The sequence below is a fragment of the Aethalodelphis obliquidens genome, unplaced genomic scaffold (assembly GCF_003676395.1).
Source record: "Aethalodelphis obliquidens isolate GAN/ISIS:26980383/991018 unplaced genomic scaffold, ASM367639v1 scaffold39, whole genome shotgun sequence".
NCBI lineage: Eukaryota > Metazoa > Chordata > Mammalia > Artiodactyla > Delphinidae > Aethalodelphis > Aethalodelphis obliquidens.
This window is the reverse complement of record NW_020837983.1, coordinates 8,311,042-8,334,559: the sequence shown is the minus strand read 5'-3', so window position 1 is coordinate 8,334,559 and position 23,518 is coordinate 8,311,042. Positions and strand designations below refer to the sequence as shown.

Below are 23,518 nucleotides of genomic sequence, written 5' to 3'. Positions count from 1 at the left end.
CCAGCAGATTTCAGAAATAGTGAAATAATTTTCCAGCAGTGAATCTGTTTTCTCTTCTTCCCCATATACTCTTTTCTTACAGAATGAAACCAACACCTGCAGCCTCCATGCATAGAGGGGTGTAGAAGGCTTCGCCAGGAAACAAGAATCCTAGGTTGAGTGGAAGAGCATCAGGGTGAGAGGTGCCAGACTCTCACTTTTAGATCCAGGGAGAATGACAGTCCCTCTTGCTGGCTACTTGTTTGCAGGAAGGTCACTCAGCTTTCCTTGGATGTTTTCTTTGGGTAGTTAAGTCAATGAGACTGGAACGGAGCAGCGTTTTGCCTTCTGAACTTAATTTTCACAGAGTTCCAGAATTTCAGGGTTGGACAAGACCTTTAAAAGCCACTGGTCCAGCCACCCCTGTTGCTCACATCTTTACTGCATCCCTACCCAGTAGCCATTCATTCAGCCTGGACCTGAATACCTCTCCTGATGAGGAACTCATCACTTCACCACTGAAGCCCCATCTGTAGACAGCTCTGCTGTTGATGATTACATTTGTAGCTATCATTTGTCGAGCAACTGGAATGTGCCAGCACTGGGCTAAACACCTTTAAATACATGATATCATGTATTCCTCATAACGATTCTGTGAGGTATTGTCTTCATATTATACGAAGAAACTGAGACTCGAGTTAAATAATTTCTCCAAGGTCACACAAATGTATGAATAGGGTGTTCAAATCCAGGTCTGTCGAAGCTCATGATCTTAACTAATTAATCACACAGCTTCTCTGAGACAAAGTGTCTTTGTCCTCATACTCAGCTGTAGCTTCTCCCCAATGTCCTTTCTTTCCCTGGGGTTTGGGGGGGGAGTGTCATATAAATAATGGGTGAGGAGATTGTCAGTTTGGTATTTGAAAGGTACCTCAAGTCTTTTTTTCTACATAGATCTTCCTTTATTTTTCACTTGACATCATATTGAACTTCCCCACCATGATGCTTTCTAAATCTTGTCTCTATCCTTTTTCTTTATTTTTTTCTAAAAAAAAATATTACATGCACGTGGAACAAAGTTCAAACACTACAAAGGGTATCTATATCTATATATCTCCATCTCTATCTACCTATATAGCTATGTCTATATTGAGAGAGAGAATATAGGTTAGAGAGAGCCTTTTGCAAAATACATCAATGGTAACATACTATAAAAACCATTCAGCACCATGCTTTTTTCACCTAAAATATCTTGGGGATACATCTAGAGCTGCTTCATTCCTTTTAACAGCTGTATAGTATTCTACTGTATAGATGTACCATTATTTATTTAATCAGTATCTTATGGATAGACATTTACCTTATTTCCCATTTTTGCTACTGCAAATAACGCTGCACAAAATATCCCTTTAAATATGGCTATGTGTTCTTATGTGATAAGAACACATGCACTTATCTGTGGGATAAACTCCTAGAACTGGAACTGCCTTTAAAATATCACCAAATTGCCCTCCTAAAAGTTGTACCAATTCAGACGCCTAGTGATAAATTTACAATTGCCTATTACAACATACCATTGCTGGAGACTTCCCTGGTGGTCCAGTGGCTAAAGTCTCCACGCTCCCAATGGAGGGGCCTGAGTTTGATACCTGGTCAGGGAACTAGATCCCACATGACGCAACTAAGAGTTCACGTGCCGCAACTAAGTGTTCGTGTGCCGCAACTAAAAGATCCCACACGTGGCAATGAAGATCCTGCGTGCTACAACTAAGACCCAGCGCAGCCAAAAATATATATATATACACACACACACCCCATTGCCAATATAAGGAATCATCAAACTTTTTGAACTCTGATAACTAACAGGTAAAAAAATGTATGGTAGCTTCAATCTCTCACTGTACATTTCCCCTTTTTTTTCTTTTATGGCTTTTATGTTTCATGTCATGTTTAGAAAATTCTTCTCTACTCTGAGATGATAAAATAACTCAAAATTTTTTCTGCTACTTTAGAGGTATTATTTTTTAAGTTTAAAAGCACAAGTCTTACCTCCCTCATTCCAGATCATTCTAGCCTTTTAGCTGATAGTGAACTTACTGTTAACTAAAACTATAAGTTTTTTCATAGGTGCAGTTAAGCTCGCTCTTCCCCATTCTGTATCTATGCATACACATTTATATCTATGGTAGAAGCAGAGGTGAGGGATTTATTTCCTGCAAATACTCCAAAAAGCAATTGCTCCCAAACCAAATTAAGGCAAAAAACCCAAGTTGAGATCACTTACTTTTGCACCGTCTTCCATCCTCAGCTAGAATAAATCCCTTTGAGCATTTGCAGATGTAAGAACTGCCACGATTAACACAAATGTGTTCACAGCCGTGGTGGGTTGATTTGCAGACATCCTTCCCTGAGGGTAATGAAGGAAGTTAAGCAACCTCATCAATGTAGAAATGAGCTGGATTGAACAGTCATGTCAGGACAGATCATAGAAATAATCCATTAAAAAAAATCTCTATTCAAACTTCCTCTGTAACATCCCCCTTTTCAGTCTAATACTCAGGATAGGGCATGGTAAAGGAAACCTCTCAGAAAGCTCTAGCTCCCATGAAACTGCGTGGTAAGATGGGTGATCAGGTGTCCCGAATTTATTGTTAATTTTTAGAATTGTTCCATGTGCTTTGAGTTTTGGTTTTCCCAAGCTACTGAATTTTCCCCATAGACATCCCAAATGCTTCAGTTTTAATTGTCTGATGAACATTTCTCATGTGTGAGATACTTTAAACTCTCCAGAGTAGTTACAGCCTTTTAATCCTCACAACATCCTGTGGAAAGAGGAGGGCAGGGATAATTATACCCAAGGTATAAATGAAGAAACGAAGTTTCACAGAGTTGCCCAAGGTCGTACAACCAGTTGATGACACAGCTGAAGCAGGATGTGTCCTGAGTAGTCCTCCTCCACGGCATGAAAGCCTTTGGATCTCTGGTTCTTTTCGGTCATTAGCTCCCTAAAAGGAGAAGCTTCCTACAAAATTGGAACCAGTGACTACAGATCCCTCTGGAAGTGGGAATGGTGGGATTTGATTGAGCAATCAGATTTCACAGGAAGAAGTTGTGCCTTGTGTACAATTGTGTACAAATAGCTCAACTTATTGAGCAAAAAATACGTTGAATGAAGAAATGATGCACACGTGTGCCCATGCTTACAGAAAGAGAAGCATGAACAAATGGCTCAGGCAGACATAATGGGCAGAACGGCAGCCATGGGCTCCGTAGAAGGACACCCCCTTGTGAAGGCAAAACATAGGCTAGTGTAGGGAGCCCTGCAGAGTCAGGCCACGGACCCACAGGCATCCCAGGAATCGGTTTTTCAGACAGAACTTCTCACTAACAGTAGAAGCCCCTCTTCCTGGCAGAAGAATGAGGAATGAGCTCTCCCCAACCCCACTAAGGTTGACCTGTGGAGGCCCCCAGTTATTTCGGGTATCCATGAGGATATTCCCCCAAATCAACCTCAACAGCGATTGAATTTTTTTTTTTTTAACTAAAAAAAAAGAACATTCTGCCCACTGGAGCAGAGTATCACAAAAGCAAGTAGACAGTGTCAAGATCACCCAAAGTAGGGATTAACAGCTCAGAATCTCACAGTGGAGGAAAAATCCCCACCCTGTTCTTGTCTACTGCCCACCTCACTGAGCTCGGCCAACCCTGTCTCTTCTGTTGGGGGCTGTGATGGTTAACTTGATGTGTCACCTTGTCTAGGCTACGGTGCCCAGTTGTTGCATCAAACACCAGTCTAGATGTTGCTGTGAAGGTATTTTTTTTTAGATGAGATTAACATTTAAATCAGGAGACTTTGAGTAAAGCAGATTATCCTCCATATTGTGGGTGGGCCTTATCTTGAAGACCTTTAGAGAAAAAAAGACTGAATTCCCCAAAAGGAAGAGGGAATTCTGCTTCCAGACTGCCTTTGGATTACAGCTGCAACATCGGTTCTTCCCTGGGTCTCCAGCCTGCCAGCCTGCCCCACAGATTCCCTATTTATCGATCTATACACACACACACACACACACACATTTTACTGGTTCTCTGGAGAACCCTGACCAATATACCTTCTAAGTAAACTCTCAGAAAATCTGTTTTGAGTGACCTACAGAAGCAAATGATAGAATGGATAAACAAGACTCACAGAAAATCCTTTCGGCCCTTCTCGCACCTTCTGCCCTTACTTATAAGGTTTTCCAAGAAGAAATAGCACTATAACTGTTCTTTGATCCTTATAGAGATTGCTGGCAGAGATTCTAATCCCATCCAATGGCTAGCCAGGCACCGTGCTAGGCTCTGAGCACCCACACAACTCTTGTGGAAAGGGCCTATAGCTGGGAGAAAGTGAAAAGCAGCGAAAAGCCTGACAACTCAGGATCTTGACTGAGAAATTCTTGAAGAACTAAGGGTCTATTGTACTGATCACTAGCACAACAGTTTCAGAGCACCCAAGGCAGGAACTTACAATAGTGACACTGATTATAAAGGAAGACTTCCAGTGCTTAATGAAGTTCTCCAACTGTCCAAGACCCACAGATGGAAAAGTCCACCTCTACCTTGAATCCACTTACTTCTGCAGTGTTTCCCGTCCTCAGCGAGTCGGAATCCCTCCAAGCACTTGCAGATGTACGACTCATCACTGTTCACACAAATGTGTTCACAGCCGTGGTCTACTGCTTGGCAGACATCTTTCCCTGTGGAGAGCAGAGCAAATTAAATGTTACCAACATCAATTTTCCCTGGGCTTCACCTGGGAATTTCCATCCATCTCAGCCCCTGGACTCCAGGGCCCCCTGAGCTCAGTGATCCGTGGGGAGGAAGGTAAAACTGAGGATGAACTTCAGCGGCTCCAATGCGGGCTCACTCTCCCAACTTCCTCACTATCACCGCCACCGTCATTCACCAGCACCTACGTCAGTGTCTCATAAATATGCAGTCCATCATCAGCTTTCTGCAGATGCAGTTTGTGATATCAGAAAGGAAACACTGTTGGTACGATTACTTAGGAGATTAAACCTCAATTTAGATTAATGGCACTGAAATCTAATTTTGGCTTTTTCCCTGACATATGACTTTGGAGAATGACTTAACCTTACCTTTCCTTTCTGAAAAATGAGAAAAATACTTTCAGTTACCCATCTTTTCTTCACATGTGAAATACGAGTTGTTCTTTGTAAAGTACTTTTGAGAAGCTTAAGAAAAAGACGACTGATAGGGGTGGGAATCATTTGCTCAGGGTTACACACTCCCCTTTGACTATATAGAGACGTGTCTTGGCCCCATCTAAGAGGCCTTGCTTTCTGAGACGTAGAATGGCCTCACCATAAGGTGGTCTCGAAGAGGGATTTGTGCCACCAGAAACAACAACAATACTATTAAAGATAAAGAAACAGAGGCTCAGAGAAGTTAAGCAACTTGCCCAGCTAATAAATGGCAGAGCTAGAAGCTGATAGAATACTGGATTTCAGACTGTACATCTTTCCAGTAGAGCACACTGCCAACCTGTCGTTTCTTTCCACAGGGCATAAATGAACATCTTCAGTTGTAGCTCTGGCACTGACTTTTTTCATTTGTCCATTTGTTTGTTTTCTTTTTAATAGACTTTATTATTTAGGACAGTTTTAGATCTACAGAAGAACTGAAGATAGTACAGAGAGGTCCTATAAACCCCATACCCAGTTTCCACTATTATTAACATATTATACTAGTGTGACACGTTTGTTAACAATTAATGGACCATTACTGATACAGTAATATCAACTAAAGTCCATAGCTTATTTATATTTCCTTAGTTTTTAAGCCAAAGTCATGTTTTTCTGATCCAGGATCCCACATTACATTTAGTGGTCTTGTGGCATTGGTTTTTGAGAGTAACTGATACACAGAGATCAGGACGGTGGATTTCATGCAGAGGTCAGATACAGTAATGTGAGCCCACTCCAATAAAAACTTACTTCTGCAGGTTTTCCTATCTTCACGGAGTATATACCCTTCAAAGCACTGGCACACAAAAGAGCCTCCACTGCTTACACACGAATGTTCACAACCATGGTTCCCCAAAGCACAAGAGTCCAATTCTGAGAATCCAATTGGAATTAGAGAAAGAGAAAAAGGAAATGATTCATACATTAGCTACTTATTCAAGCTTATAAGACATTTCAGACACCTTAAATGAAAGCAGTACTTTATCCCACAGGGCACATTTCAAAATAGAAAGCATGTCTATGAGCAAAAATTCTTAATATATAAAGAGCACATAAAATAAAACAATATGATCATCTCCATAGGAAAAATGAACAAAAGACATGGAAAGAAAAGTTACAAGAGAGATAAAAATGGCCTATAAATATTGGAAAATAAGTTCCACATCATTGATTATCATATAACTGTAATGTCAGCTTATCTACATATCTGCTTATGTATGCATGTATGTGTCCTACTTTTGTCATCCATCCATCCAGTCATTCATTCATTTGTTCACCGAGTTGTGGAATATTTCATGAGTCCCTTCTCTCTGAGTCAGGTACTCTTCTAGGGTCTGGGGACATAACAATGAATAAAACCAAGTTTCTGCTTTTGTGAAGTTTACATTTGGTGGCAAGGGTGGGAGGAAAGAGGGGGCAAGACAAACAACAGACAAACAAATATATATGTTAGATGGGGAAGGTGCTATGGAGAAAAGCAGGATAAGGGGGATGGAGAGTGCCCACTGGTTTGGGGCATAGGGAGGGCTTGTTATTTTACATGCTGCAGTCAGAGAAGGTGACGCTGAGCAGAGCCCTGAAGAAAGGGATGAGTGAATACGTAGTGTTTGGAAAGAACAGCACCCAAGGAGAACAGCATCTGCAAATGGCAGTGGTAGGAGTGGGTGTGGCACGTTTCAGGAAAGGTAAGGAGACCAGGGGGCCAGGCAAGTGATAAGCCGGGATAGACCACGTGGGAGTCACAGGCAGTGGTTGCATCTAAGTAAGAAGGGGTAACTGGATGGTTCTGAGCAGTGGAGAGACATGAACTGACTTTATTTTTAAAGGACTACTGTGCACAGAATGGGGCACAGGTAAGGCTGGAGCACGGAGAGCTGGAAGAAACCCAGTGCACTGATCCTGGTGGCCCAGACAGGCTGGTGAGAGGGGTCAGACTGTGCCTGTACTTTGAAGGTAGAGCCTACAAGCTTTGCTGGTGGATTGATATAAAGAGTTTATCTTCATATGGATATGACAGAAGAGTCACAGGTGACTCTGAGGTTACAGGACTGAGCAACTGCAGAATGGCACTGCCGTCCACGTGGCTGGGGCAGCTTCTGCGGGAGCAGGTTTGTGACCCTGTGAAAACCAGGCTGATAGTTAAAAAACCCATTACTGAGGATAGGTGGGAAGTGATTTTTTATAAGAACCAGACATAATTCTGAGAGTCAACGCTATCGTTTCAGATCGAGGAGGATTTCTACAATGGATATGACTTGAGGTTACTAAATAAATGCTCCAAAGTGCATAATCACTTTCACAGTCTGGCACTGACCATACGCTTTTTTCTGAGACATTTTTGCAGTATTTTTTTTGGAAGGGAGTCCTGAGAACCACCCTATGCGTTAATTAAAGCAGCTGTTGTTGTTCTCATTTACCAGCTAGGGAAACTACAGTTTGGGAAGATTAGTGGCTTGCCAACATCAAATGCTAATAAGTGATAGCACCAGATTAAACATGTAATCTTCTGATAATAAATCCCTAGCTAAATAAATGTTTTCCCTAGCTACACTGCATTGCTATATTGTAAAGTAAGCTTCCAAACATTAAGGGAATTGTGCTTGTCTTCGTTTGGGCAGAAGCGCTGCCAAAATCGTTGTTCAGTGGGAAGGCATTATATCAACTAACAGTATAACTGCAGAGGAGAGTCAAAGCAGAGCTGTCCCTTCCTCTTTGCTCTGAACATGACTTACTTCTCTGGGCACAATCTAGACTCATTATTAATGCAGAACATCACCCGATGGCTTGGGGTAATCCCTCACATAGTGTTGAGTGGAAATGCAGTTGAGTGATCCATAATACAGACAGCTGGCTGGCTGTGGAGGCGAGCACTTTTTTCCTCACCATGAATTTATATTAAGAAGACTCCATTTCCAATGCAATAAAATAGCTATACATAACTCTTTCAGTCCAGTCTTGCCAAGCCATAATCCAGACAGACCCCCATGGCACACCCCTTCTTTTTTTTTTTTTTTTATAAAATTATTTATTTATTTATATTTTTGGCTGTGTTGGGTCTTCATTGCTGCACGCGGGCTTCTCTTGCTGTGGAGCACAGGCTCTAGGTGCGCGGCTTCAGTAGTTGTGGCTCGTGGGCTCTAGAGTGCAGGCTCAGTAGTTGTGGCGCACAGGCTTAGCTGCTCCGTGGGATCTTCCCGGACCAGGGCTCGAACCCGTGTTCCCTGCACTGGCAGGCGGATTCTTAACCGCTGCGCCACCACGGAAGCCCACACCCCTTGTTTCTGGAGCTTCCCCCGTGCCCTGTCCTGTCCCCATAGCTCCATCTCAGGCTGCAATTTTGAAGAGTAATTGTCTCGGTGCAGGGACCCTGAAAGGTCATCATCCCCCAGCTTCTCCCATGCCGAGCCATGGTGGTCTGAGCCTGTACGAGGCAGAGTGGCACTGCTATCCTTTATCAGGAGCCTGCTGAGCCTGAAGCCCCTGTTCTCAGGGGGCGTATTCACTCTTGCTGCAGACTATCCCAGGAGCTCCCAGCCCAGCTTCTGAGCTCTCCTGGGCTTTTGTACTAATAGCTGTTTGGAAATTTTGTTGTGTGCATGCTTTAAAAGCATGTAGAGAGTTTGGGTTTTTAACCTTTCCCCTCCTCACCCGCTTAGAGCATGTGATCAAGAGAGAGGAGAGCTGCGGTTCTCAACCTCCGGTGAGCATCAGTCACTTGCAGAGATTATTTTAAAGGCAAAACAGGCCCATCGTTCAAAATTCAAACATATTAAGGGCGGACTTCCCCTATGGAGGGATAGCTGGCAATATCTACCAAAAGTACAAAATGTACCTTTGACCCGGCAACTTCAGTTCTGGAATTCTCTCCTGCAGATACCCTGGCACATATGAAGTGTATCAATAATTTGATATACTTTTTAAAAAAAATTATTTATTTTTGGCTGCATTGGTTCTTCGTTGCTGCATGCGGGCTAGTTGCGGTGAGCGGGGGCTACTCTTCGTTGAAGTGCGCGGGCTTCTCATTGCGGTGGCTTCTCTTGTTGCGGAGCATGGGCTCTAGGCACGCAGGCTTCAGTAGTTGTGGCTCACGGGCTCAGTAGTTGTGGCTCACGGGCTCTAGAGTGCAGGCTCAGTAGTTGTGGCACACGGGCTTAGTTGCCCTGCGGCATGTGGGATCTTCCCAGACCAGGGCTCGAACCTGTGTCCCCTGCATTGGCAGGCAGATTCCTAACCACTGCGCCATCAGGGAAGCCCCGGTATACTTTCAAGTTATTCACGGCAGCATTGTTTGTAATAACGAAAATTGGGAAACAACCCAAGTGTCCATGACTACTCAGGAGACAAGCTGAATAAATATTCTGTACAATGAGACACTTGCTCCCGACACGGCTTCCCCAAGAGTGAGTGATTCAAGAAGTGAGAGAGAGCTCCCAAGAGAGCAGCCACAGTGTCTCTGATAACGTAACTGGAGAAGTGACCTCCTTGTTATTTCCATATGCTATTGGTCACACAGAGCAACAATGAAGGAGGGACTACACGTGTGTGAATTCAGGAGATGGGGATTGCTGGGGGCCGCCCTGGAGGCTGCCCACCACCATTCCTGATGGGAAGTGGAGGTAGGGGATGGGTGGAAGGGTAAGAGTAGGAGCCAAACTTCTTAATGTACGTCTTTTCGTATTGTTCTGATTTTTAAACTATGTAAAAACCTTTTACCTACTCTAAAAATAGAATAAACTTTAAACAAAAAAACTTACAAAAGTATTCCTCTTGCTCACCTTTGACACACTACAGCATTATTTTTAAAGGCTGCACCATGATTCATTTAACCAGTTTCTTTTTTTTTTTTTTATAAATTTATTTATTTGGCTGTGTTGGGTCTTCGTTGGTGCGAGCGGGCTTTCTCTAGTTGCGGCGAGCGGGGGCTACTCTTCGTTGCGGTGCACGGGCTTCTCATTGCGGTGGCTTCTCTTGTTGCGAAGCACAGACTCTAGGTGCACGGGCTCAGTAGTTGTGCGCACGGGCTTAGCTGCTCCGCAGCATGTGGGATCTTCCCGGACCAGGCATCAAACCTGTGTCCCCTGCATTGGCAGGGGGATTCTTAACCCCTGCGCCACCAGGGAAGTCCCCTAACCAGTTTCTTATTGGAAGGGCGTTTAGGTGGTTCCTAGGCTTTGCTATTACAAACATTATTGCAATGGATATTCGTGTGCCTGTAGTTTTGCAGACAACGTGAAAGCACGTCTGAAAGATAAACATCTAGAAGTGGAACTGCCTGCTTAAAGAGAATGAACATTTACAACTGGATACATATTTTCAAATTGTCCTCCAAGGAGGTTGCATCAACCACCGTAAGATAATCTCTATTTCTGGGGGTCCAGGGTGCCGCCTGGGCTTCTGGATGTTTTAAAAGCCCCACAGATGATTCCAGTAAACCACCAGGGGTGAGATGCTGGCACTGGACCCAGAACTTATGTTCAGAGACCTTCCCAAGTGTCCAGACGATTCTGCACCTCCACCATCATGAACCACACGCTATCGTCTTTCTCTCGGGCTATTATTACATCGTCCACTAACGGGGTCTCCACAAACCTACGTCCGGCCCCTCCAGCCCATCCTCCCCGACTCAGCCCAAGTCCTCTTTCCAAAATGTGAATCTGCTCACATCACTCCCTCCCTCTGCCTGAGATCCTTTAATGCGTCCAAGAGTCTGGATAAGACACAGAATCGTCGGTGAGGTTCGCGGGACCTGCCCTGCTGCGTCATCTCATCCACACTCCCCCAACTCTGAGTACTTTCCTTCAGAACCTCAGTACCAAGCCAGAAGCTCTCCCCGCACAGGGCTCTGCACAGCCGTTCCTCTGCCCCTCCTTCCTCCGCCGCCTCCTCCAGATGTCTTCCCAGACCCCCCCGCATAGGGCCCAAAGCACCAGGCATCTGCCCCCTCTGGTAACATCACAGCTGTCACTGAACAGTTAGTTATGCGGTTGCTCTGGATCTGTGCCCACCTCCTCACTGAACTACGCTCCCATGGGCTCTGACCTCCAGGGCACCACGGGCTGCATCTGCCCTCCTCTCTGTGGACCTAACTTAATGCTTGGCCCACAACAGGTCCTCAGCAAATGCCTGCTGAGTACAAGGAAACATTTCCTCAGTTTTCTACTCTGAAAACCGAGGGTAACTAGATCCACCGCCCAGGGGTTTTGTGCAGGTGTTTTAAATCAGAACCCATGCGGTGGGGATGCCGGCGATCAGCTGGGCTCCCCTTTCTCTCCTATGTACCAGCCTTGCAGAACTCAATTCATATTTGTTCAGCAAAATGTCCATTTTCTGCACACCAGGGACATTCCGGTCACTCATAATTAGAGAACTACACGTGGTAACTCCCCAACCACAGGCTCTAGCTGCCCTCCAGTCACCAAGTCTGGAAACCAGCTTGGAGTCAGCTTCTCTCCAGAGCCAAAGGTACTCCCACTACGAAAGCACTTCAGTGGTTCCCTAACAGACAAAGAGAGCCACCATCCCTGACTCACGATCATGGGGTGCCTTCAGCCTGGGGAGAATGGTGGGCACCCCGACAAGAATTCATTCATTCAGCAAGTGTTAGCAGAGCACTTACTCTGCCAGGCTCTACCCTCATTCTCAGGCTGGAAGGGACCTTGGGGATGAACTGGTCCAACTCCTTCCTTTAGAGTCCAGGAAACTGATGGCCACAGAGAGGAAGGGACTTTCGCAAGGCCCCTTACCCTGCAGAGATGATTAGTGTCAGCTGTGCTGGGGGCAGAGGCGTGATTAGATCACAAGTCTATCACCTCCATGTTCCCTGGTCCAGCTGCACATCCAGTGGTCATCCTAGCCCAGCAGGGTCAGCAGAGTCTGCTCAGATAGGCTGGTAGATTCTCAGAAGACAAACTAAAATGGTTTTCTCAAGGGAGGCTGGGTCTCTATATAGTCTAATGTAACTCTAAATGTAACTCTAAAAGAGCCCACTTCTCCAGGCTCCAGGCTCCCTCTCACATCAGTACTTAGTACTCAGTACTCAATGTTTACTACTCAGTACTGAGTACACTCAGCTTCCTTCAGTCCACTCTCGGGACCCTGGGCTTGCATGTGCTATTTCCTGTGCCTGGGAAGACTGCTCACCTCCGTTTTAGTCCTTTCAGGCTGCTATGACAAAATACCACAGACCGAGTGGCTTATAAACGATAGAAATGTATTGCTCACAGTTCTGGAAGCTGGAAGTCTGAGATCAGGGTACCTGCATGGTTGGGTGAGAGCCCTCCTCCGGGTCACAGACTTCCTGTATTCTCACATGGTGGAAGGGGCTGGAGAGCTCTGTGGGCACGAATCCCATTCATAAGGGCTCCACCCTCATGACCTAATCACATCCCAAAGGCCCCACCTCCTAACACCATCACCTTGGGGGTTAGACTCTCAACATATGAATTTGGGGAGGACACATTCAGTCCATAACACCCTCCATCTCTGGCTAGCTCCCTCCATCAATCTCTAGGTGTTGGATCAAACATCTCTTTCTCAGGAGACTTTCTCTAGACTAGGTGAGGGTCCCCCTGCCACACGCTCCTGTGACACCTCTTCTTCCCATATCATGACTCTCATCACACAGAATGGATGATCCATCTTTAATATCCTTCCTCCCTGAGAAACCTGAAACACTGTCAGGGCAGAAACTGAACCTGCATCAACCCCAGGGATGCCCAGTGCCCAGCACAATATGACCAGCACAAAAATGCAGGTCCATGGTAAATACTTGTGGAGACTGAGAATCAATGACCCAAGAGCTTAAGGAAGTACCTAGACTCAAATCCAGAGACGAGAGTGAGGACAGACTTGATTGGGAACCGTCACTTAAGTGAAATGGATGAGAGGACTCAGGAGAAATCTCAGGGTGCAGGAAGAAAACATTTTCCCTCTAAAAGAAGGATCCTCTTTTTTTCACAGGTAAGGAGGCAGGTCTACACATTAATTAATCCCTCGTCGTGAATGGGGTCTGCGATTTGTGATCAAGGTGAGCAGGAGTTTCAGGACATAGCACAGGTTTTTAGGGCCCGTGTCTAGCAGCCCCACACACTGCTACAGCCTGCACTCCTCACATCTGGATTCCACATGCACGTGACTCATGGTGACTCATGCACGTCTGTGGTGCAGCAGTCATGGGGTGATGTGTTCTGAGGTCTCACACCTCTGTGGCGATGACAAACAGCAATCCTGTGTCTGGGGCTCCACGTAGGAGGTTATTAAAACCAACTCCAACCCCAGAGGGAGAAAGCCACAGTGGCCACCTGCCAAGAGGGTAACCAAGGCCGAGAGATAGAATTACACCATTTGCTGGCTTTTTAAAATAATAAAACTAGGAGCAGCCGTTCGTTTGCTAACTCTGTGTAGGCTCTTTCTCAGAGAGAACAGAAGCAGCTGAACTGAGATGTCCTTTTTTTTTTTTTTTTTTTTGCTGTACATGGGCCTCTCACTGTGTGGCCTCTCCTGTTGCGGAGCACAGGCTCCGGACGCACAGGCTCAGCGGCCGTGGCTCACCGGCCCAGCTGCTCCGCGGCATGTGGGATCTTCCCGGACCGGGGCACGAACCCGTGTCCCCTGCATCGGCAGGCGGACTCTCAACCACTGCGCCACCAGGGAAGTCCGAGATGTACTTTTAAAGGGTATCTCACATTGGGTAAGAGATCCTGAAGTCAGGAGACCCCAGTTCTAGTCCTGACTCTGTCACTGACCCCCAGGGCCAGCTTGAGGGCACCAGTTTTCTCCCTGTGCCTGTTTCCCACAAAAGAAAGGAAAGATCTTTAAGTTTCCTTCTGTTTCGTTAAACCTCTAATGTGAATACATGAGGGTAAAGGTGGTCTTTTGCCTTCACTCTCTGTGATGGACTGAATTGTGTTTCCCCCCAAATTAATATGTTGAAGCCCTAACTCCCAATGTGCTGGTGTTTGGAGGTGGGGCCTTTGGGAGATGATTAGGGTTAGTTGAGGTCATGAGGGTGGGGCCCCCATGATGGGATTAGTGTCCTTCTAAGAAGAGACACAAGACAGCTTATTCTCTCTCTCTCTGTCATGGGAGGACACAGCAAGAAGGCATCCATCTGCAAGCCAAGAGGAGGGTTCTCACCAGAACCTAACCATACTGGCACCTTGATCTTGGACTTCCAGTCTACAGAACTGTGAGACAATACATTTCTGCTGTTTAAGCCACCCAGCCTACAGTATTTCATGATGGCAGCCTAAGCAGACTAATACACTCCTCTTGCCCTGCTCAGGGTTACTTCTGTCCTTCAAAGTCAAGCTGGGAGGCATCAGGTTGGAAAAGGCCTTTGCATTTGCACACCCACCTCTGGTGGCCAGAGTAGGAGTATACCCAGCGGAAATTCCCAGTGCCCTATGCTTGTGGCTCAGATCCCCATCAGCACCCTCCACTTGCTAGAAGAAGGTAGTCCCTGGGTTCCTGAGTCTGACTCCTCCCAGGGTGGTCCATCTCTGGAGCTCCACAAGGGGGGCAGGCCTGGCCCTGGGAGTGGGGCTCCAGGCAGCAAGGCAAGGATGCTACCTCAGCCCTCTCCTCAGTGTGGGGCAGTCCAGCAGTGGGAAGCAAGACCATAACAAGAGTACCTTAGGGTTTATGGCAATTGACAAGCTTCCCAATGAATGTCTCTCCCTGTGCCACACAGAGGCCCTGAGAGAGAGGCAGAAATGATCATTCCCAGTTTACATATGAACAATCAGATCCAGAGAGGTCGATTCCCTTGCCCAGCATGGGAGTTATAGGATTTAAACCCAGTCTTTGGGCTCTCAAGTTCAGTGTTCTTTCTACTCTGCCACACTGGTCCTAGATCTGAGCACAGACAGCCACAGGGTGAGGTGGGGCCACGAGAGGTCCTAGTGGAGCCTGCCTTCAGTGGGTGGAGCAGAGCTGCTCCCAGCAGGCGAGAGGGGCATGAAGTTCCCCATGGAGGTGATGCTGGCCCTGGGCTGGGTTTCCGCCAGCAGGGTGGGATAGGGACGTTGTCCTAAGTGGAGACAGGATGGGCTGGAGGTACAGGGCTTACTCAGAGGATAGGGGAGCTGCCCCCATAAGAACTGGAAGGAGCAGGGAAGACCTGGGTGGGGCTCAGGAGGGGAGGAAGGGGTTCTCCATCACTGCCAAATCAAGGCACTCGACTGGAAACTGGGGGAGACAGTGGAGAGCCACTGAAGGCTACTGGGCAGGGGTGGACCCTGTGCCAGGTGCCACAGGATGAAAAGACTGGTGGTATCTGTCCATTCACTCTCTCATTCATTGAACTTTATAGAGCATCTCCTGTGGGCCAGGCCTGGAACTCAGGCTCCAAACAAGATCCAGTCTCTAACCTCCAGGAGCTCACAGGGCAGTGGGCTGTGTGTTCCATGCACATCTAGCCTATAGAGTCTTTCCTGGTGCTGGGATGCCCTTGTACTAGGTCTATCTCAGGGAAATTTCCAGGAGGTAGAGATGGGAGGAGTCCTCTCAGCTGCAGCTTGTAGAGGAGACTCCCCCATTCCTCTCCCCACCTTACCCCCCAGTCTGTGGAACAACACTCCAAGGCAAGGAAGGCTCCTATGGGCAATCACAGCTTGGGGGCCAGGGGACCTAGAGGAAGGGAGGATGGGCGTCACTCTAGAGGCCAGAGAGCCCAAGGTGCCTGCAGGGGTGTGGGCATAACTGTGTCTACTTCCTTCCCGGGCCCTGGGAAACTGGGCCTGCTCTCCATGCTTCAGAGAACCTTCCAAAAAGCGAGTGAAGTGTTCTTCAGGACACCTGCTATCAAGGCTCTAAGTGGAGGATGCCTTTATGGAGGGCGAAGGACACCCTTAGCTCCTGAGCCAGGCCTGGCTGAACCCCAGCTGCCTCCCCATCCAGAGCCCAGCATGACTTACAAAAAAGATGCAGTCACGGCATCAGGCTCTTTGTGATCTGGTGTAGAGCTGGGAAACATACATCCCAACCCCAGTTAACTACGGCCACACCGAAAACACAGCCCATTATTTCAGGACAGGGCAGCTAGACAGAATCATCCTTGGGCAGACAGAGAGTCTTCAATTAGGGGACGAGCTCCACAGATATGTATGGGTAAAACGCATCTCTTACATACCACCATTGCCTGAGGATAGGATAATTCTAACCCATCTGATCATCTCACATCTCATATGGACACACCATATATAAATAAATACTTATCAAAATTCACTTCTAATGGCATTGTTGAACATTTACTCATGTGGATGATATCACTGTATCATTAGTTACAAACACTATAAATGAGAAAATGGGCAACATTTAAAAGCGTCAGTGGCCATAACAGATGTGGATGTAGGGAGGGAGGGAGACGGGCACGCGACTGTAAAGGAGAGGAGTAGCATTTGTTTGGAAGGGCCATGAGGATTTCGTAGAAGTCCTGCAACTATCTTATAGTCAGCTCTTGGTCCTCACAGTAATGGGGAGGACCAAAGAAAGGCATGAATAATCTAAGATGATGAGAATTAAAACAAACCAGTTAAAAAGTGTGCTTCTGGCTTTGGCATGCACTCAAAGGTAGATACAATTCGACACACCCACCCTCTTTCTGCACCCCCATACCCAGCCCGTCCCTGTGCTGGCTGTGCTGGCCATGCTGGCCAGAGCAGCGGGCTGGGAGGCAGCTGGGCAGGCAAGCCACAAGCAAGCCATAAGACTCAAGACTCTATCCCAAATGGGGGAAACATTTTCTCACAGGCTGCATAGTTAGAGAGGCACACCCAGCTGGGCAATCAGCTCACCTGCCCAAGAAAACAGATATAAAAAGGTGGACAAGTTGTGGCCACAATTGTATCAGGGGTCAGGGAAGTCGGCCCTATAACCAGAAATACCAGCAGGACAGACAAGGTACATTACAATCCTTTCCCTCCACTTGTGATCCCTTCTCTCAAAATGACTATTTTTTAATCTTTATCTAGGCCAACTTGGAAACAGGATTGCAGGGCAGAAAACACAGCATTCTTGAGTGACGAAGAGAAGAATACCTGGGAGTCGTTTTTTGTTTTTTTTTTTAAAAAAGTAATGGAGACAGGAATTGGGACCAGCTGCAGGGAAGTATGTACCCAGGAAACGTCACCATCTGCTGCCGGATTATCCGGATTGCGGGTGAGGTTCTCAGCAGCTTCCCCTTCTCCCAGAACTGACTTTGGAGTCACATAGCCCAGAGTTTGAACCCATCACTTAATAGCTGGTAACCTTAGGCTCTTTGCTTAATCTGAGCTGCAGTTACCTCATCGGAAGATGGGGATTCCACGGGGCTGCGGCCGGACCAAGCATGTGCTCAGCACACAGCCCCGCCTGAAGTCCCCAGTCAGTAACGCGTCCGCATTATTATAACTCGTGCCAGCTCGAAAATGACCGCGAGGCAGACAGGAATAGGGAACAGCCGTCTCAGGGAGTGGGAAAAGGAGCTCGGGGCCGGGGAAGCAGCAGCCACCAGCGCTGAAATCTCCGGGAGAGGCCTTCACACACTTTCACCCACGAAAACCGGGGTGCAGACACACCGGTGATCCCTGTCCTCAGTGCCCCCCACTCACGATCGCTTGTGCCAAGTCCCGCTCGTCCGACCTCAGAACACTCACTGGCACAGGTCTTGCCATCACTGCGGAGCACGTGTTCCTCGGGACACTGGCAGGCGAAGGATCTGTCGGTGCTGACGCAGGAGTATTCGCAACCGTGGTCACTCAGCAAACAGTAATCCACTCCTGCAAAACCCAACAGCCCGGTGAGAGGTCCTCGAGGCTCCTGGGCTACTGAGGATGGGAATCAAGTGACCGTCGTGCTTATACCACGCCCCCACCTCCGCCCCAGGTTCTGCACCGGGAAGGCACGCAGTCCCCAGGAGACACCCCTACGATCTCCAGGGTGCCAAGAGCAGGGGACAGAGGGGGCCCGCTGTCCTGTGCAGTCGTCACATTTTTCACGCCTGTTGTGAAAACCTTTGCCCTGTAAGAGAAGTGCGACGGGGACTCACGGGAGCAGGTCTTGAGGTCCTCGTTGATGACGAAGCCTTCCGAGCACTGGCACACGAAGGAGTCCCCGGTGTTGAGGCACAGCTGCGCACAGCCGTGGTCCTGCTCGGCGCAGTGATCCACCCCTGAGGCAATGACACGCGAAAACAGCGTAACCGGAATAAAGACGCAGACCTGCTAGAGATCGGACTTGAGGACACGGGGAGGGGAAGGGGAAGCTGGGACGAAGTGAGAGAGTGGCATGGACATAGCGTAACCGGAATAAAGACGCAGACCTACTAGAGATCGGACTTGAGGACACGGGGAGGGGGAAGGATAAGCTGGGACCAAGTGAGAGAGAGGCATGGCCATATATACACTACCAAACGTAAAACAGATAGCTAGTGGGAAGCAGCCGCATAGCACAGGGAGATCAGCTCGGCGCTTTGTGACCACCTAGAGGGGTGGGATAAGGAGGGTGGGAGGGAGGGAGATGCAAGAGGGAAGAGATATGGGAACATATGTATATGTATAACTGATTGACTTTGTTGTAAAGCAGCAACTAACACACCATTGTAAAGCAATTATACGCCAATAAAGATGTTAAAAAAAAAAAAAGTAACCAAGGGCACTGTGCCCACCAGCGAGGGGGCATTAAAAAACAAAACCACCTCCCAGGGAGCCCCTGCTGGGCTATTTCACTTCAAAAAGAGTGATGTGGAAGGTTTCATTCTACGCTGTGCCACTGGCCTTGTTTGTTTTTCTTCGCATTTCTTTGAGGAGTAACGTGCATATGACTCCTGTCATGGGTGGTCATGACAGCAGCCCTCTGTGCCAGGCCTGGGCACGCATCACCTGCAATCCCGGGGCAACGCTGAGAGCAGGCAGGTGCCTTCCCCACTGTCACAGAGAGGAGAGCCAGGCTCAGGAAAGTCGAGCTGCTGAGCCCACAGCCCGCAGCTGACAGAACAGTGCGTCAGAATGAGGGCTCCGCACCCAACCACTTGGGCTCAAACCCCACGTTCGCCGCTTCCCAGCCGCGGGATGCTGGGCCGTCATTTGGCCTCTCTGTCATCATCTCATGACTTGAGAAATGGGGTTGACGATTACTTTCTTAGAGGAACGTGGTGAGAGGAGTTGATTGACCCACAGCCCTCAGAACAGTAGCTGGCATACAGTAATTACTTCCTGAACGCTTATTATTACTAGTACATTGCTGGGGAGGAATTAACTGTAGAGTTTCTTTACATCTGAAAATGAAAAAGCGTTGTCACCCCCCATAACCAGGACGCCCAGATTCAGAAAGCAAACCAAAGCCAAGGCCTGCATGCGTGGACAATCCTGGCACCGGGACCCTGAACAGCCGGCCCCGCTAGGATAACAGACACACAGCTGTGGTGAACGGCTCCCACAAGACAGCCCTGCAGGCCGCCTCCCAGATTTCCTTGACGGAGGAAACGCACACCCGGAGACTGGAGGGACACTGGAGGCCTTGTGCAGGGCCACTGGGTGAGCCTCTCTGACTCCCACAGGGCCTGGGACTGGTGCTTTCTGGAACATTCCACCAGTGGATCTGCCTCCTGCAAATACTTGCAGGATCTCAGGAGCCAGAGGCCTGTATTCACATCACAGTTATACCATTTACCAGTCATGTTGACCCCCGGGAAACTTAACTTTGTTGTGCCGCAGTTTCCCCATCTTTAAATAGGGATAAGGATGTCGATGCCTCATAAGGCTCCAGGGCAGGTAAAGTGAGCGAGTGCCTGGGAAGTGCTCACGGCTGTGGCTGCACAGAGCAGGTGCCTTGTAAGGGCTTCCTGTCATGACGGCCTGGGGGGCTCCCTGAGCCCCCATGGGAAAGAGGATACCATGCCTTTCTCTGGGAACCCCTGGGAAGAAATGGCTTGGTTTATAGTTTCTTGAAGCTGACTAGATGGTCCTTCTTACTAGATCCCAGAGAGGAAGGAGGCAGGTCATGGTCCCTGGGGCTCTAGGTGGGCTCATCGAGGCCATGCCAAGCCTGCCCTGGGATACCTGCCAGAGCCGCCAGATGGCAGACCCCGCACTCCTGGAAGAAGGCAGACTGTACACAGATCCATCTTCACCAGGGCATCTTCTTGAAGAGTGGAAGGACTCTTCCTCACCACTGGCTTCTCATAAGGACTCAGAGACTTCCAGAGGCAAATGCAGAGCAGTGCCAACTTTCCGGTTCAAAAATTCTTTGACTTCCGAGATCGATCCTTAGAAAGCCTAATGGAAGCACTCTGTTCCCTCTGGAGACGGGACGGCGCACTGGCTTTCCTGAGGACTGCTGTCTCTCTAACACTTCATCTGTGAAACCTCCCCTCCGGGCAGTTGAAGGTCCAAGTGCTGAACAGCTGCACTGTTCTCACTCACAATCTATCTCTGTCCCCAGAGCTGGAGCAGATGTGCGGCTTGCCGGGTGGAAAGCGACACAAAGGGCCCCTTCTATGCTGGTCACATCACTGCACCCCTCTCCAGCGCACCAGGGTCACAGGCCTCCACCGCAGTGTCATGCGCCCCCACCCCCACCCCCGCTGGCCTGGACCAGTGGAGACTGTGCCTCATAAAAACGACAGAGCCATCCAGCTGGCAAAGCCTGCACGTTTCCGCGCATTGACATCACCAAATGGAGCTTTGCTGTGCCTCTTACAAAAGAAAATGAAGAAAAGTCTTCATAAAAAGTCCCGTGTTTCTCAGCTCTGCCCTCAGATCAGCTCTGCGGTAGCCCAAGTGCTCTCTGAGGTCTGCCTCCTCCGTCCCATTGTCTCACCCCGGGGCCAGCACTGGTTACTCTGCCAGGCTCCATGACAATAATGAACTATTATCTTTAACTGTATGTTTTCCTTGGGCCAGGCACAGTGCTAAGAGATTGAAATGGTCCTGATTTTTCCCTTTAACAACTCTAGGAGACCAATACTATGATTATCTTCACTTTTTTAAACAGATGGGGAAGTCAAAGCTTGGAGAACTTGCCCGGGGTCAGTCACATGTCTAGTATGTGGTACTACACAATCCAATCTCTGAGGTAGGTAGCATGAGTAGCCCCATTTTACAGGTGATGAAACTGAGGCCAGGAACGTTAAGCCTGTCGGACCGTCAGGCTCACTGGAAACCCAGGGGCCTCAAAAGTGACTGGCTGCTAGCGAGCCTGGGGGCCTGTGTGTGAACCTGGCCTTCCCATCAGAGCCCCTGCCCCAGGCACACTCACGGCTGCAGGTCTTGCCGTTGGGGTCCAGGGTGTAGCCCCGGTGGCAGCGGCAGTAGTAGCCCTCCTCCGTGTTGATGCATTCATGCTCGCAGCCCGGCTTGTTCAGCGCACAGTAGTTGATCCCTGAGGGGAGAAAGGGCAGATCCTACTTCAGGTTCGGGGCTTCTCCAAGGGCTGAGGTCAGCCCCTCACAGTAAATATTCAGTAAGTAAGATGCTCTATAGCAGGGGTCCCTAACCCCCGGGCCACAGACCAGTACCGGTCCGGGGCCTGTTAGGAACCAGGCCGCACAGCAGGAGGTGAGCGCCGGGGCGAGGGAGCGAAGCTTCATCTGTATTTACAGCCACTCCCCATCGCTCACGTTACGGCCTGAGCTCCGCCTCCTGTCAGCATTGTGGTGAGTTGTATAATTATTTCATTATACACTACAATGTGATAATAATAGAAATAAAGTGCACAGTAAATGTAATGTGCTTGAATCATCCCAAAACCGTTTCCCCTCCACCCCACCACCCCCAAGTCCGTGGAAAAATTGTCTTCCACAAAACCGGTCCCTGATGCCAAAAAAGGTTAGGGACCACTGCACTGCAGGATGGAGACAACAGCTCCTGCTCTCCATGAGCTGGTTTGAAAGAGAACCTGGCACCTGCAGCGAGCCTCCGCATTCTCCAGCATAGGTCTCTTCCCCATCTGATGGCCAAAAAGTTGGTGAAATGGGTTGAGCGCCATAGTTCCCAGCCCAACTCCCCCCAAGAAAGATGGAAAAGCTGGGAAAATTCAGTCTCTTCTTACAGTTAACCTGATAACTAGGGCTCAAAACATGTAGGGAGCTGCTGTTGGCAGTGACATCTGACAGTGACATGGGACAGCACAAGGCAGAATACACAACAGCTGATGTTACAAGATACCCAGCTATTTAGGAGAGGCAGGAACAGGCAGTTGCATTAAGAAGGATCCAATGCTCAAGCCGGCTCTGGGTGAGAGCATAACAGCAAAGGTATCAAGAAACTGGAGAAGACGCATCTCTGATGCTGGCCCAGGTAGCTGCAGCTCTGTCCTATGGTAACATTCACCCCCATCCTAGCTGTGTTTCTGCCAGCAGAGGGAAGCAGCGTCACAACCAGCAGCCAATTAGCAGTTTCATTTTCTGGTAGAAAATGCTAAAACCACAAGATAGGCCACTCCCCACCCCCCGTGCCCACCCCCCCGACCCCCCGCAACTTACACACACCAGAGAAGGTAATGGGAGAGACGGAGAACTATAACGGGAAATAAAATAAGCTTGTGGGGGGCCTCTATGGGACTGGTGTTGTGAGAAATGGTCACCAGCAACCTCAGGGGCTGAGCTGGATGCATTTAACTGCATTGTTCTTTTTCCTGGGGATGTGGCAGACATTGTTGGTTGCCTTGCCAACAACTATTACCCTGTCTTCTTGAAACCAGAATCCTGACCTCCAAGGCATGAGTCATGAGTTGTCTAAGGCAACCTGGCAACCATGTTTTCCTTTGTCAGTGATTGGTCTAGAGCTGGGAATATGCCTAGTTCTCGCCAATGAGACATAGGAGGAATTTATTGGGGCCCCTAGGAAAGATTTCCCTTCCTGAAAAGACAAAGGTGTATGAAAAACAATGAAATGAAACCCACACCCGAGGGACCTCAGACTATCCCTTAAAGGGTCCATGATGTGCGCTCCCATGTGACAAGTGGGTGGAACTTTCCACGTGCACAGAGCATGAGTAGAAGTAGCTGCAGACCGAGCACAGGGAGAGAACTCCCACGACATGCAGGGGCTGGCCTAAGAGAAGAGATCCCACCACGAGGGTCACGGACCCCTTGGCACGCTCTCTGTACCTCATCCCTTCTGCATGACAGAGGCAGAATATTGTTAGCTGTGCGCGATTTCTCAGTTCATCAACAGCCTTACCTGTGCAGAACAGACTGAATGCCAGGAAACAAGTCAAGAGCTTCAGTGAAGAAAAACAGACCCGGCGATAAAACTCCGGCCACAGACACACAGACAAACAAAAAGCCAAGCAAACAGACACAGAACACAAAG

At 48.3% G+C, this 23,518-nt stretch overlaps 1 protein-coding gene across 3 annotated transcripts in view; it reads right to left on the bottom strand.

Annotated features, from left to right (window-relative positions):
- MATN2 (matrilin 2) overlaps positions 1–23,518 on the bottom strand; it is a 155,251-nt gene that overhangs the window by 9,324 nt on the left and 122,409 nt on the right. For all 3 annotated transcript variants that reach the window (XM_027131481.1, XM_027131480.1, XM_027131482.1), the window contains 6 exons: positions 21,462–21,584; positions 18,253–18,375; positions 17,861–17,983; positions 5,976–6,098; positions 4,593–4,715; positions 2,264–2,386 (listed from right to left, as the gene is read on the bottom strand). In XM_027131481.1, coding sequence (XP_026987282.1) covers positions 2,264–2,386; positions 4,593–4,715; positions 5,976–6,098; positions 17,861–17,983; positions 18,253–18,375; positions 21,462–21,584 — 738 coding nt within the window. The remainder of the gene's footprint in view (positions 1–2,263; positions 2,387–4,592; positions 4,716–5,975; positions 6,099–17,860; positions 17,984–18,252; positions 18,376–21,461; positions 21,585–23,518) is intronic.